The 16,558-nt window shown below is 40.3% G+C and overlaps 1 protein-coding gene across 3 annotated transcripts in view; it reads right to left on the bottom strand.

Annotated features, from left to right (window-relative positions):
* Positions 1-906: 906 nt before the first annotated feature.
* Positions 907-16,558, bottom strand: part of plekhh1 (pleckstrin homology domain containing, family H (with MyTH4 domain) member 1) — a 158,000-nt gene continuing 142,348 nt past the window's right edge. For all 3 annotated transcript variants that reach the window (XM_039741703.1, XM_039741704.1, XM_039741705.1), the window contains exons 26-30: positions 15,443-15,585; positions 10,903-11,032; positions 5,848-5,934; positions 4,687-4,833; positions 907-2,550 (exon numbers count right to left, since the gene is read on the bottom strand). In XM_039741703.1, coding sequence (XP_039597637.1) covers positions 2,383-2,550; positions 4,687-4,833; positions 5,848-5,934; positions 10,903-11,032; positions 15,443-15,585 — 675 coding nt within the window. In that variant the 3' untranslated portion in view covers positions 907-2,382. The remainder of the gene's footprint in view (positions 2,551-4,686; positions 4,834-5,847; positions 5,935-10,902; positions 11,033-15,442; positions 15,586-16,558) is intronic.

The raw sequence follows: 16,558 nt of genomic DNA, 5'->3' as shown, positions 1-16,558 counted from the left end.
TTTTGGAAATGTCTGCCATGGCAGAATAAGCGCCATGGAATTAAATAATGGGTTTAATTAGCAACGAGAATTGGCTTCAAATTAAGAAACTGAATCATTGGAGTTTGAGGCCCCAACTTACTTGGTCATCTGTTGGCTCACTTCACATCAAATTTATGTTTAGGTGTTGTTTACGGAAAAAAGAATCAATTCAGCGGACAGAGTCTCAAGAAAAGTCAATTACAATAAAGGGAAATGGATAATTAGCAGCAGAAACTGGTCACTAATTAAGAAAAGCGTTAGAATAAAAACTTGCAGCCACAGTGGCTCTCCAGGACTGGAGTTGGAGACCCCTGTCCTATACATTTTATCATTAAATGTATTTTGTAATGTGCTTATTTGGGCATTGAACGTTAGTTGAAAATTTCCCGTTTCCCTGCGCCACCCTGTAAAAATTGTAATTGACTTGTTTTTTTAAGATTTGTTCCCCCAAATTTCTCCATTGTTCCTCTGAACTTCTTTGTCTCTTTCCTTAAGTGTGTGAGCCAACAGAAGACCAAATAAGTCAGGGCCTCAAACTCCAACCAATTTCACTCCAACCAGTTGCTTAATTAGGCGCTGAGTCTTGTCATTCATTAAACCCGTTCTTTAATTCCATGGCTTGTTGCTGCTCTCGTTGTCCAATAGCAGACATTTCCGAAATTGTTGATTTTCTCTTTTCTGTTAAGATGTTTTGTGGACCTGAGCAGATCAACATTCCTGAGACCTTCACCTTTCTTTATTTTCAGATATTCTATGATGGTCACAGTTTGCTGGTCCTGTTTTGGCTCATTTTGTATCTCATTAAGGAAAAAGAAACAATGAAGGGGGCTGAGTCTTCAAGAACAAGTCAATTAAAATTAATTCAAACGAAGTTCATTAGCAGCAAAAACTGGTCACTGAACTATGAAAAGGGTGAGAATGAAAACCTGCAGCCACTGTGGCCCTCCAGGCCCAGAGTTTGGGACCCCTGTTCTAAAACACATTGTTTAACTCGTGACAAGACTACTGTATTTTCCATGCCGTGTTATTTAACCACCGTTGTCATTTGGCTGCGGATGGCAGTCATTGTTTTCGCTCACTCGCTGGTGTTCAGTTTGCTCTTTCGGTGTAAACATGAAGACTCGGCGTGGGCCCTGGTCACTTAGGCAGCTGGCGTCATTTCTGATCTTTCCCGAGGGGCGTCGGGTGTTTTCCTGGACAATGGCAGGCAGTCCTTGCAGCCACTGCCGTTACAGTGCACAGTATCCGGGATTTCCAGAGTTGTCTGTTCAGATTAAACACAGCTATGCAATTCTCCAGCTCAACCAAAAAGGGCCTCCGCCGCCATGTCAGTGTCACATCGTGCTCGCTGTAGATGCAGGCGTTTTCCGTAAAGGAGTATAATTTCTTGTTCTAAACTCAATCTCAAATGATTACCTTTAGAGATCATGGATTTCCTACAATGTCATGGTCAGCGATGACCACCTATCACCACGACTTTCGGTCTCTGTGTGCTTCTAAGTTCAAGGAAAGCTCACAAGAACTTTCCGGTCAGGTGTTCCTTTCTAAGATAAAGAAAAAAAATATATATATATCCGCTTTAGATTTGTCCTCACAGCCTGCTGAATAATTTGAAAGGGATTTTTGCTCCTGGAGTCATATAATCTTTAACATCAAACATCTCCGTTTTGAATCTTCAGGCCAGCAGGTAAGGAAGAACTTCCAGTTGTCATTCCAAGAGTATCAGGATGATTCCAGTGTTGCATACATTTTACTGGATGTATTTAGCATTCAAAAAAAAAAAAAAAACAACTAAAAATAAATAAATAGAACAAGTAAAAGCCTTCAGCAGCTCTTGACATTTCCACAGGACTCATCTGGCTAAGCCACACTGGTTTTGACTTAAAGGAAGCCAGTAAGATGAGAAGACCTCCTTATTCCAGAGAAAGGTACAAAGACAAGTAAGTAGCGTTCAAGTGTGCCCCCATTTTTTTGTGTTCATTATTCCCCTTTCAGCTCAATTTATTTTTTTGTATAGCATCCCACGAAGGAATGGCATCAACTGTCTGTGATGTTCATGGAAACCTTCCACTCGTCACATCAGACAATCCTTCAGTGAAATGTCGTGGTATCTGTCGGCCCACTTCAGCCACACTGACTGTTGAATCATAACACATACGTGTATTTCGTGTTTTGGCTGCCATGGTAGAAATTCGTCTCAATGCTGCTCCCTGCTGCCAGGATGCTGTCACTGCGGTTTCTGTCAGATGTTACGGCATCCAGTACCATTCACATTCAAGTTCAGCTGGCCTTTGATCTGTGCAGAGTAAGAATGACACATACTTCACCCGTTCTTCAGTCTGCTGACGTCACAACCATCCATCAGAGCAGAGTGGGCCCCTTGGTGGTGCGGGTCATGGAGGGGAAATGCTTGTTATCCACATCCCACAGCTTTTTGTCTGGCATTGTGCTGAGAGACGGGTCAGCAGATAGGAAACTGGATGTCCAGTAATTGATATAGCTTGCCACAAGCAAAGTCAACTCAAGAATCTGCCAATGGAAAGAAAGCATACGGTGGTCAGTCAGTCTTGAATTTATATTAGGCTCCTCAAAGAAAATATCAAAACAACAGCAGAATTCCATGAAATGAACTCAATTACACTCATACTTCCATCACCTAGCCCTCTTACCCTGTTCAGGGCCATGAGGAGCCCACCAGCACAGGGTGCAACAATGGAACAAACCTCCGGTTAGGATGCAAGGCTGTCACTTTGCAGATACGCACCCTCATCCCTTTAAGAGGGCATGCAAACTTCACACCAACCCCTGAGTGTGAGGAGACCACCTGTAGTGATGGTAGTGCAAATACTGTCACATGTACAGAGTGTGGAGAAAAACATACTAAATGTTGACCTCCTCAACTCCACAATGAACAAGAACATATAAAATGCAAGTAGCAACGCAAAACATGTAAATAATCATCTGTTTGTTTAAACATAACTTAAATATGTTTACAGCAGGAGTGCTTAGAACGTTTAGAGCCCAAACCTCTCAGGACATTTGAGTAGTCAGATCTTCTCTGGTTTGAATGGGATAGATAGATAGATAGATAGATAGATAGATAGATAGATAGATAGATAGATAGGGCACTATATACTAAATAGATACTTATGAAATACACTATATAATAGATAGATAGATAACTATATAATAAATATATTCTTATGAAATGCACTATATAATAGATAGATAGATAGATAGATAGATAGGGCACTATATAATAAATAGATACTTATGAAATGCACTATATAATAGATAGATAGATAACTATATAATAAATATATTCTTATGAAATGCACTATATAATAGATAGATAGATAACTATATAATAAATATATTCTTATGAAATGCACTATATAATATATAGATAGATAGATAGATAGATAGATAGATAGATAGATAACTATATAATAAATAGATTCTTATGAAATGCACTATATAATAAATAGATAGATAGATAGATAGATAGATAGATAGATAGATAGATAGATAGGGCACTATGTACTAAATAGATACTTATGAAAGGCACTATATAATAGATAGATAGATAGATAGATAGATAGGGCACTATATAATAAATATATTCTTATGAAATGCACTATATAATAGATAGATAGATAACTATATAATAAATAGATTCTTATGAAATGCACTATATAATAGATGTAATGTCAGCTAGTGTTTCAGGAGGCATGTTTTACTTCATTAATGAGAACAGGATTGCTTTGATGTTTTCCTAACCATCCTCCACCCAGGCTTTAGGACAGACTCAGGATGAAAAATTTATGGTGGAGGGGTGTGGAGTATCAGACCACCTTGACAAGTGTGACTGTGTTTAGACTTAGAGCCAATAAGTCATCGAACATAGGAAGGCCATAAACTGACTAAACAAAACAACTGGGAGCTGAGTTTTAGTCAAGTGTTTTCGCAGGTAACTGGCCCAGAAAGGAACAAGTAAATTTATTTTATTGGTCTAAATTATGGCTGTTTATAATTGGTTTTGAATTGGAGGCCATTCTGTACTACGACGCCCCACTGGTTTGTATTTTGTGATAAGAATGGTATAAAGTTGGTCACCTTGCCTATACCTCTCTTTCTCTCTCTCTCTCCATGATGAAGACAATCCTATCTTGGCAGTCATATTGAGGTAGGCATGTGGTCTATTTCAATACTCCATTCAAAGGCCATGTGTTAGCAAAGCAAGCTAGACTGCAAATAAGCTGAGCTGCCTACGGACACAAGAGGTGCTGCTACTTAGGATACAAGGGTATGGTTTGCCAATATTCATACAGAATTTGTCTTCCTTAATATTTTTGGTCATTTTATCAATAATACATAATTAAATGTGTAATGTTAACTCATGCTTGTTTCTATAGTCTGTCTAATTGCCAGATGTAGAAGGAAAGAGTAAGTGCTAAAATACTTGACCACAGAATTGTTTAAGTGCATGGATTTTAGACATATTATTACTGTCTACATAATAAAGAATATAAAATGGAAAAATAGAGTCATATCTATCTATCTATCTATCTATCTATCTATCTATCTATCTATCTATCTATCTATCTATCCATCCATCCATCCATCCATCCATCCATCCATCCATCCATCCATCCATCCACTTACCTTAGGCTTTGGCATGGCAAACACCAGTTTATTGATTGTCCTCTTCCCAGATATCCCATCTTTTACCTGGCTCACAACAATCATGAAGTCATCACGGCACCCACCGAATGTCATCACTGACTGGTAAGGGTAGGTGAGGATCAAGCGCTGGAATACAGAAACAAATGAGAGAAGTTGTTAGAGAAGTAGGTAAGTGGATTTACTGCTTCTTCAGTCAAAATGATTACAAAGCAGTGACCAGTGGAATGATTTCAGGGGTAATAAATTTCCTGGCAATTAGAAGACCTGACAAAATGCACATCAGAGAAATACAATTCCAGGGAGCTTAGTGACACAGTCCAGCCTGGTCCAGTCAGTTCCAGTCTCCTTTGTGTGTTGTCCATGTAGGTTTCTCTATGTACTGTATTCTACTTTTATACCAAAAACAAATGTGACTTTAATTTTGTCTTGATATGAGTGTACCTGTGACAGACTGGAACTCTGTCCATCATTTATGCCCTGTAGTAGCAGGACAAGCTCCGCCTCCTTGTTACAAGAGAATCACAGCCACTGAAGAGAATGGATGAGTCTCTACTGGACAAGGTATGTAGTTAACGTAGACAGATATCACATTTTAGATGTCTGACAAAGTCTGTGTTTCTTCCATCTTGGGTACTCCAGTTGCTTCCCACATCCCAGAGATGTCCAGGTTAGGTTAATCTGTATTTTTACATTGGTCACTACGTTTTAGGTGTGGGTGTGTGCATGAATGTGCATGCAAAGTACTGATGTTCTATGCAGAATTAGTTCCTGTCCTTGTACCAAATGGTGCTCAGGTACAATCTGGTCACATGTGACCCTGTGATAGGGAAAATGTCAAGTTCAGAAAAACAAACAAAAACATTTCTAGGTGATTGTGTGTAACTGTGTTGATATGATTGACCTACTACGAACTTGGGTCATCAGATTGATTTCCACCTTGTGGAAGATTCATTACATTTTGATGTGGTGTTTTTAGTGCATTGGTGTCCGTCCCTTACTATGTGCAGTGAAAGCACACAAACAAAGGTGGCTAATAATTAAACTGTGTGACCAAAGGAAGAAAACGAGGCACAGAAAGAGAGAGAAAGAGTGGAACTCAGGTCTAGAATTGTTAGACAAAAAGGAAAACATTCTACATACCATTGTGCTGTACTCCAAGAAACTGATGCCATCTTCACTGACCGCCAACCACAATGTGCTGTCTTCCAGTGGTGATGGTGGAACTGGCTGAAATAACAGAAAGAGAGACAAATGAGGCTTGGGTGAGGAATGTCCACCATTCCTTAATTAAAGAATTGCTGAGGTGTCTACATGAGATTTTCATGTTAGGATGGCACCTACATATTGGTTATAAAGCTCCATCCATATGTTGTGATTGGTGTATTTTATTATTTTTGATAGCTTTTCTAGCGAGTTTCTTGGCCATCTTGACGGCTAATCTGGAGTTTCTGAAATCAACGAGTCTGATTTAGACATTTATTTTGTTCTTGAAGCAGTTCTTGAAGCAGCACAACGCCATTTTGAATGTTGATGGGCAGCACAATATTGAGATATTCTCGTCGGCTGTTACCGAGATAACTTCCCAGAGTTCCCTAAGAAAGTGATGTCTTTAGAGTGACTGTATAAATGGTCATATTATGCACCATTTAGGCATCCATGTGACTTTACGTGCGTTTCTTGATGCCTTCTGCTCTCAATTTTCTGACTTATTTTTCGTCCTACGTTTTTGATTCTTGTCTATATTTCTGGCTTGGCGAAAGGTTGAATGAAGTTTTTGGTTCTGCCCACTGTGTGTACTTTTTTTTTTGATCATCTACAGTACATCTCCCAATCCTTTACTTAAAATTCTCTATGCTCAGGCAGAACATCCTGACCTTAAGTTTTCTTTATGTTTGCATATTTATTTTGTTACCATTTATAAATTATCTTGTTCTTTTGGGTACTAATACATTTCTTTTATTATTTAATTATTTTTGATTAAATATTCTCTTTTCTGTTAATAATTCTGTAATTTCCTTTTATTCAGTTTGTAATTTCTCTTGTTTATTTTTGCTTGTCTGTCTTTATGCTGAGCCTGGTGGGGCGGGGCCTCCCAATATGGCAGTTATGCCGCTAACATGACTCCACCCGAGCCCCTATTTAAAGGTCATGTAGGCCTCACGAGAACTGTTGGGAGTACTAGATGAGGTTCTCTCTGTTGTTCACTACTAAGGTTAGTTTGATAGTGAAATGCAGACACAAATGAGAGAGAGAGCTGGAAGAGGTTCAAGACTTCCCAGAGACCCTACGCAGGATAAAGCAGGTTTGGGAGATGGATGGGTGGATGGTCAGTTTGGTCTTTTTTAATTCTGAACTTTTGTAGTTTTGGTCTATTGTGTTTACGGCCTAAAGTCAGTCAGTCATATTCTAACATGTTTACTCCTGAACAGGGTCACAAGGGGTGCTGGAGCCTATCGCAGGCAGCACAGAGTGCAAGGCAGGAACAAACCCAGGACAGGGTGCCAGGCCTAAAGTATCTTCCTGACGTACAGACATATTTTTGTATTACTTGTTATCTTCATCTATAAACTTAATAGTTGAATTTAATCAATTAGTTAAAAATCTACCCACTTTTGGGCTTCTGTTTTCTATCATCAAAAATCATAGCATTATGTCACTTGGGAGGGTGGGATGTCATAGCAAAACGCTCTCACTGCATGGCAGTTGCCCTATGGCCTCTGCTGCATCCTACATATTGTGTGGTGTTGGGCTAGTGGTTGTAATTTTCGATTTGTTTTTATGTGAGTTCCTTCACCTTTTTTTGAGGTTTTGTGTTATTTTTTGTTATACTCTAGAATCAGAATCCCAAATCACACACTTTCTGTCCAAGTTTGGATTGGTGGTTTCATTTTGATTCTACTGAATTATCTGGACCATTTTAGCCGCCATTTTTGTTTGTTTACGCTCACCTCCATTTGGTGCTCCCGTCGCTAGGAAATCATTACGCGTTGTTAGGGGCGTGTCCTCAGAGGTCGTGATCTTTGTCAGTGACTCAAAGGGTTTGAAAGATCACAAAAAGATTCACTTTCTCTCTGAGGTTGTGGATTCAAAACACAAATTTTTTGTGCCTTAAAATTCTTTTTTCTGATTTTCCACTAATAATTTTCTGGTTTTGATTATTCTTTCAGTTTCTGATTGCGCTGTTTTTCTCCTGGTAACTTATCAGATACTTTTGCTAGTCTCCTAACATAACACCAGTACCTTCTGCTTGTTATGATTTGACTCTCATTTTTAATCTTTCTAAATGGTTCCTGGGTCTCTAAAAAATAACTTTTCATCATTTTCAGGGATTACGAATCTGATTTTGATATTTTGTTTCTATATATTTTGTTAGTAACTTTCTGTATGTTCCTGTGGCTCCATATTGTATTTTTTATGGGTACTGCCATTTTTGGATTACTTTTTGACAGTTGCTACGCAGTTGTCAGGTAAGATCAACTGGAATTGTGCTGTGCATGACATCACCAGGTTAGAGGAATAAAGGTCAGCGTCATTCACATCCTGCCCAAGTTTGGATTTGACTAACATGTTGTGATGGATGTCCGGCAAGAGTTTCCGGCCCTCACCCCCAGGAGGAGCTCTCCCGACAGCATGGACGTGCCCCGAGTTCTAGCAGGGCCTCATGGACTTTGTAGTTTTTATACACAGCCCTGCTGGATACCTTGGGGACCACAAGGAGTCGCTATAGGGAGGCTCGTGGACTCATATATGCCCTATAACCTGGAAATGCGTCATAATCCTGGGACAGGAAGAAATGACGTCCTTCCGGGGTGAAGATACTGACTATTTTCCCTGACCCGGAAGGGATAAGGACTTGTGGACTGTGGGGCTGGAACTCTGAGAACTCTGGGAAAGTCCAGACACTGAGCTGAGCTGGGAGGAAGGGTAGCAAAGTGTCTGGGACAGGAGGATTGAGTATTGTAGTGTTTATTGATTTATGAGTATTGTGGAGTGGAAGGTGCTCTGTGCACTGTATGGTTCAAATAAAAATAAAATTTGGACTTTTACTTGGTGTTTCAAGTGGTACCTGAGGGTTCAAGAGGTGGATCAGAACCTCTACTGTGACAATGTTTTTCTGTCACTGACTATAATTTACATCTCTTCTTATGGCGCAGTCTACGCATATCTTTCGATCTTCTCACTCCAATCTTTAAGTATGATTTTTAACCTTACAATCCGGACTTGGGTTATTAGATTTTTGCTCTAGTGGTTGTGACTTTAGCTTGCTTTCCTGATTTCCGATTCTAATACTAAAAACAAAATCTGCTGCCCTACACAGTCAGAACACTGCTGGCTAGTGTTGGATCAGTGCTAAACTTCTGACTTTGGTTCTGATAACAGCTTTTGGCCATCAGTACCAGTGCCAAAATGAGCCGAAAGCAAATAATTACTCCAGACTCACTGGTATGCTGTGCCATTGCACCTTCCCTACCGAAAGCCATGAAGTCCTGACTATGTTGATGCAATTAGCCTTGGGGAAGGTCGCTCCTGAAGTCCACATCGAGTTGAAGTAATATTTCCACTGTGAAGTTTATATCACATCAAAGTATGTAGTTTCGTTTCTTAAAAGTCTACAAAGCAGACGTTCTTCCACAATTGCAATAGCAATCGATGAGGCCAGAGATTGAAGGAAGGCTGACATTTACTTCCACTAACGAAAATCCCAAAATGGTGGCAACAGTACCATTTTAAAATGCGGGTTTTTCAGTACTTTAGAAACATTTTTCTAAACATTTACAACAATCTAGACAAGAACAGGCCATTCGGCCTATTAAAGCTCGCCAGTCCTATCCAATTAATTCTTCTAAAAAAACATCAAGTCGAGCTTTGAATGTCCCTAATGTCCTCCTGTCTACCACTCTACTCTGTCACTTATTCCAATTGTCTGTGGTTCTCTGTGCGAAGAAAAACTTGCTAATGTTTGTGTGAAATTTCCCCTTAACAAGTTTCCAGCTGTGTCCCAAAATAAATAAATGTATTTATTTTTTTAAGCTGTGTGTCTTGATAAACTCATTTTAAAGTCGCAGTCTTGAGCCACTGAACTAATTCCCTTCATAATTTTAAACACTTTAGTCAGGTCTCCTCTTAATCTTCTTTTACTGTAAAGGCTCAGCTCTTTTAATCTTACCTCCTAATTTATCCCCTGTAGCCTAAGAATTAGCTTAGTCGCTCGTCTCTGGACTATTTCTAGTGCTGCTATGTCCTTTTTGTAAAACTGCACACAGGACTCCAGATGAGGCCTCACCAGTGTGTTATAAAACTTGAGCAGAACCTCCTGTGACTTGTACTCCACACATCAAGGCGCTATATAACCTGACATTCTGTTAGCCTTCTTAACAGTCTGGCAGTTGATAGTGATGGGTCTACTACGACTCCAAAATCCTTCTCATAAGGTGTACTCTCAATTTTTTGTGCGCCCCTTGGTTTATTTCACATTTTTCCTTCCCAGGTGCCATACTTTACATTTACTGACATTAAATTTCATCTGCCACAAATCTGCCCAAGCTTGTTTGCTGTTCAAGTCCTTCTGTTATGATATAACAGATTCCAGATTATCTGCCAATCCGACTAGCTTGGTATCATCTGCAAATTTAACCAGCTTGTTACTTATTAGAACATTAGAACAATTTAGATGAGAACCGGCCATTCAGCCCAACAAAGCTCACCAGTCTTATCTACTTAATTCCTCCAAAATAACATCAACTTGAGTTTTGAAAGTCCCTGAAGTCCTCCTGTCTACCACACTACTTGCTCATTTTCTCCAAGTGTCTGTGGTGCTCTGTGTGTAAAGAAGAACTTCCTAAGGTTTGTGTAAAATTTACCCTTCACAAGTTTCCAACTGTGTCCCTGTGTTCTTGATGAACTCATTTTAAAGTCCCCATCTCGATCCACTGGACTAATTCCTTTTATAATTTTAAACACTTCAGTCAGGTCTCCTCTTAATCTTCTTTATATTAAACTGTAAAGACTCAGCTCTTTCAATCTTTCCTCATAACTCATCCTTTGTAGCCCTGAATCAGCCTAGTCACTCTTCTCTGGACCTTCTCTAGTGCTGCTATGTCCTTTTTGTAGCCTGTGGTACTTTTCTACTGCCAGTATACCACACAATCCCCACGGTTCGCCAATAGTAATGGTGGCAGCGTTGCTTCGGCTTACCTTAGCAGTGAAGAGCTTGGCTCCAAACAGAGACCACTTCCGAGCAACAGTCAGATAAATACGCACACACTCGGAGGCGCTGCAGCCACGTAGCACCATCCACTTAGTTGCCACCCTGTCCGCCAGCCGCCTGCCAAAGAAACACAAAGATAAGGGTGAAGAGGAGTTCACTTGGGAGCTGCCACGCTGCCAGCTTGAAACAAGAGTTGGAAGACAAGTCCCAGCAAATGAAGCGCATCTTGGTTTGTGCCAGAACTAGAAGTGGCATTGCCAAGACATACTATACCCTCATATCCTGAAGTTCCAACTGTGGGTGATAATCACACATGGGCCCCTGAATTAAACTGATAGCCACTACATGTGCAACGGGGGCGGAGGAGTGTGACTTCAATTTTTAATTATCATTGAGTATAAACTGATCAACAAGACAGCAGCCCACCTCGCCACTGTTGTGTTTCTGCCAGACTTATTCCATGGCACGTGTACATTTTTTGTTTAATTATTGTTTTTACTATTCATTAATTTCCATTTTTCATGTTTTTATATAATTTCTGCTATATTTGTTCATTATTTAATACTAGGCTGACCCGCCTTTTAAGGCGACCGACTTTTAAGTTGACCACTTCTTAAGGCAATTCAATATGTAGATCAATTTGATATTTTATACAAACTCATTAATTTGGTTATATTGCATTTGAGCGGTATTACTTTAATACTCGTAGTTTCTGTTATTTTTGTGATGAAATTTAAACTTTTGGCGGCACGGTGGCGCAGTGGTAGCGCTGCTGCCTTGCAGTTAGGAGACCTGGGTTCGCTTCCCGGGTCCTCCCTGCGTGGAGTTTGCATGTTCTCCCCGTGTCTGTGTGGGTTTCCTCCGGGCGCTCCGGTTTCTTCCCACAATCCAAAGACGTGCAGGTTAGGTGGATTGGCGATTCTAAATTGGCCCTAGTGTGTGCTTGGTGTGTTTGTGTGTGTCCTGCGGTGGGTTGGCACCCTGCCCAGGATTGGTTCCTGCCTTGTGCCCTGTGTTGGCTGGGATTAGCTCCAGCAGACCCCCGTGACCCTGTGTTTGGATTCAGCGGGTTAGAAAATGGTTGGATGGATGAATTTAAACTTTTTTTCTATATTGAGGTCGCCCTTTTGAACCCCCCTGATATTTACTACGCGGTGAGGCAGTTGTACTCCATCAACATGAATTATTTCCAGAGACATAATTTTGTCTATTTTTCCAGCGCATCACGCACAAAAGCAAAGGAACGATGGGAGTACCAGAACTCTGCTCACATCATGTCGCTTCGTACCGCAAGCTGCAAGTAGTAAGTCTGTGATAAGCGGAATACCGCTACGCTTTCCACTCACGGGACGGAAGGACAATCCCGACCGCTTTTATATAGTAAGAAAGAAGAAGAAGATATCGCACAGTCTGGAGTAGAAAATCATCTTTTACCTGGAAAAACGAAACTACAAATCCCATCATGCATTGCAAAATGGACGGGGCATGTGTGAAACTACGCGCCTGCGTAGCACTCACGGGACGGAAGGACAATCCCGACCGCTTTTATATAGAAGGATGTACAGTGCATCCAGAAAGTATTCACAGTGCATCACTCTTTCCACATTTTGTTATGTTACAGCCTTATTCCAAAATGGATTAAATTAATTTTTTTCCTTAGAATTCTACACACAACATCCCATAATGACAACGTGAAAAAGGTTTACTTGAGATTTTTGCAAATTTATTAAAAATAAAAAAATTGAGAAAGCACATGTACATAAGTATTCACAGCCTTTGCCATGAAGCTCATCCTGTTTCATCACCAGGCCAATACCATCCCTACAGTGAAGCATGGTGGTGGTAGCATCGTGCTGTGGGGATGTTTTTCAGCAGCAGGAAGTGGGAGACTAGTCAGGATAAAGGGAAAGATGACTGCAGCAATGTACAGAGACATTGTGGATGAAAACCTGCTCCAGAGCGCTCTTGACCTCTGACTGGGGCGACGGTTCATCTTTCAGAAGGACAACAACCCTAAGGACACAGCCACGATATCAAAGGAGTGGCTTCAGGACAACTCTGTGAATGTCCTTGAGTGGCCCAGCAAGAGCCCAGACTTGAATCCGATTGAACATCTCTGGAGAGATCTTAAACTGGCTGTGCACCGATGCTTCCCATCCAACCTGATGGAGCTTGAGAGGTGCTGCAAAGAGGAATGGGCGAAACTGGCCAAGGATAGGTGTGCCAAGCTTGTGGCATCATATTCAAAAAGACTTGAGGCTGTAATTGCTGCCAAAGGTGCATCGACAAAGTATTGAGCAAAGGCTGTGAATACTTATGTACATGGGATTTCTCAGTTTTGTTATTTTTAATAAATTTGCAAAAACCTCAAGTAAATGTTTTTCACATTGTCATTATGGGGTGTTGTGTGTAGAATTCTGAGGAAAAAAAATGAATTCAATCCACTTTGGAATAAGGCTGTAACATAACAAAATGTGGAAAAAGTGATGCGCTGTGAATACTTTCCGAATGCACTGTATGTATTTTTATTTTTAACACATTTGCAAAAATGCCTAAAATCTTGCTTTCGCTTTGTCAATCGGGGTATTGAGTGTTGTATGATGAAAGAAACTCATTTAAGGCACTATACTTATTGCAAGAGCCAAATCCTTTCAATTAATACTAGTGGTTCAGTTACTTTAGCTTTTGCTTACTTTGAACTTGAATATAATGCAGCTTTAACAAAGATAGTTTCACCCTCCTATAAGTTAAATTTAGCAGAATGTTCTTAATATTAGCTGTAGGTGACAATAGAATAGCCCTCAGACTGAAGTAAGACAGCTAGAAAGAAACAGGAACTGTTAGACAGATAGACATTAAGGTCACTTCTTTTCATGACTGTTATGTACGCGCACTCACTGGCCACTTTATTAGGTAGACCTGTTCAACTGCTTGTTAACACAAATATCTAATTAGCCAATCACATGGCAGCAACTCAATGCATTTCGGCCTGCACATATTGTCAAGACCACCTTCTGAAGTTCAAACCAAGCATCAGGATGGGGAAGAAAGGTGACTGAAGTGATTTTCAACATGGCATGGATGTTGGTGTTAGATGGGCTGGTCTGAGTATTTCAGAAACTGCTGATGTTCTGGGATTTTCATACACAGCCATCTCTAGGGTTACCAGAGAAAGGTCCAAAAAATTGAAAATATCCAGTGAGCGGCAGTTGTCTGGGCAAAAATGCCTTGTTGATGCCACAGGTCAGAGGAGACTGGTTTGGGTTGATAGAAAGGCAACAGTAACTCAAATAACCACTCGAGGTGTGCAGAAGAGCATCTCTGAAGGCACAACAGGTCAAACCTTGAAGCAGATGGGCTACAACAGCAGGAGACCACACCGGGTACCACTCCTGTCAGCTAAGAACAGGCACATGAGGGTACAATTCACATGGCTCACCAAAATTGGACAACAGAAGATTGGAAAAACATTGTCTTCTAGGATGAACCATCAGTGTGGTTTGGATCAGCAATTAAACAAGACTAGAACAGGTTACAATGAACAGTCACGTCTGCCGAGAAGATCACTGGCACCAGTCTTCTCACCTTACAGGACCTGTACTATTCCAGAGTCAAGAAGCGGGCAGGGAAAATCATCACTGACTCCTCACATCCAGGACACAACCTCTTTGAATGTGATTCTGATTCTGATAATTGTTATAGCTTGACTTCAACGCAGTTAGAGAGGCTTCTGTAGAAGATGAATAAACCTAAAAATGAAGAGGAGCTAGAAGCAAATGTTGATCAAATACCAAAACATGACAAAACATAGATATTAGTCCGCTAAAAAGGAAGTCAACGTACTAGCTGGGATTTGATGGTGATGTCTCCCTCTAGTGGACATTATTGGAAGTGTTTGAGACTACAAGCTTTAGAATGTATTGGGAATTACGTTATTTGGAACTCCAAGTTCTCAACATTTTCTTTGTGTCACTGCACACTTTTTACTTTCCTTTTGGTTCATTCAACGGGCTTTCACCAAGCGGGCGTCCCAACATTTAATACGGCAGTTATCGTGGTCTGTTACTCAGTCATTGAGTTTACCAATTTAATCCAGACTCCAGTTTCTCATTTGTTTATGTGTATTATGTAAATTTGTATTTATTTATTCATTTTATTATTTTTTTTGACTAAAAGCTTATTTAGTTATTTATCCTGTGTAATTGTATTTTTTTTTTCTTAACGTCTTGTAAAACTACTTGAGGTACATACTGTATCTATGAGGGTACATTCAAAAAGTTTCCGCCCTTTTATATTTTTGTTGGAAACGGTGAAGGCGGAAGGAGTAGTAATTAGGCATTAAAAAGTTGGTATGACACTGGGAAAATTGAATTGCAAATGATGGTTTACTGTGTAGAAAAGTGATGTCATTTGTTTTTGAAATTCTTAATAAATAGAGTTAAAAAAAAAGTTTGGAAACTTTTTGAACGTCCCTCATAATATGAAAACACGCAGTAGAAATAAAAGTTGTTACTGTAGGCTGATTACCTGAGCTGTTCAGGACTTGAATCCAACTTGTACCGTTTGGGGTAAAACTTATCCAGCACCTGAAGGAGTAACTGCTGCATCTTGGCTTGGGAGGACCCTCCAGGACTAGCCGGAGCTGGTCGATCCAAATCGGCGTACTCAACCTGGACAATAATAATAATAAAAAAAAAAATTATATATATACTAATAAACGGTAAAGCCCTCACTGACTCACTCACTGACTGACTGACTGACTGACTGACTCATCACTAATTCTCCAACTTCCCGTGTAGGTAGAAGGCTGAACTTTGGTAGGGTTATTCCTTACAGCTTCCTTACAAAAGTTGGGCAGGTTTCATTTCGAAATTCTACGCGTAATGGTCATAACTGGAAGCTATTTTTCTCCATTTACTGTAATGGAGATGAGCTTGAAACCCGTGGGGGCGGAGTTTCGTGTGACATCATCACGCCTTCCACATAATCACGCAGTACGTAGAAAACCAGGAAGAGGCCCAAAAAGCGCTGAAGAAAACATGCATTATATAATTGAGAAGGCAGCGAAACAATAAGAAGCGGCGAGTGACATATACAACCATATTCATGAGTTCTGCTACTTCGGAAACAAAGCACGATGTAAACCTACACTTTAAAGTAAGTTCATAGACAGGCTGCGCTGGCTTGTAATTTAGTGCCTGCCCATATAAGGCCGTCCGTCAGCGGCAATCCAATAGCAAACTGCCACGGGTAAATATTCACGGGTGAAGGACTGTGCTTATGCAGAGGAAGATGAGATGGTCAGGGTGGTGTTTGGCACAAACTCAGCGAAACTGCGAGAGAAAGTTTTAAGTGCCAGGACTAAGGTAACATTAAATACAGCCATGGACATAGCACGAGATGGCACCAGCACAGCTGGGAAACTTCGATGCATGTACACCGAGTGGCTCACGTGAACTGACGCAGTGCACAGATAAAAGCAACAGTTCCAAAGAGCTGAACAAAACCGAATTACACAATTGAAAAGGCAGCAAAAATATGAAGCGCCTGATACATACAAGCATATTCATAAATCCAACTACTGCGGAAACAAAGCACACGTTGGAAAAAGTCAATGTCCCGCTAAAGGAAGACAGTGTAAAA

The sequence above is a fragment of the Polypterus senegalus genome, chromosome 18, assembly GCF_016835505.1.
Source record: "Polypterus senegalus isolate Bchr_013 chromosome 18, ASM1683550v1, whole genome shotgun sequence".
Lineage (NCBI taxonomy): Eukaryota > Metazoa > Chordata > Cladistia > Polypteriformes > Polypteridae > Polypterus > Polypterus senegalus.
Note: the sequence above shows the minus strand (reverse complement) of the source record. Positions and strands in the feature narration are given on the sequence as shown.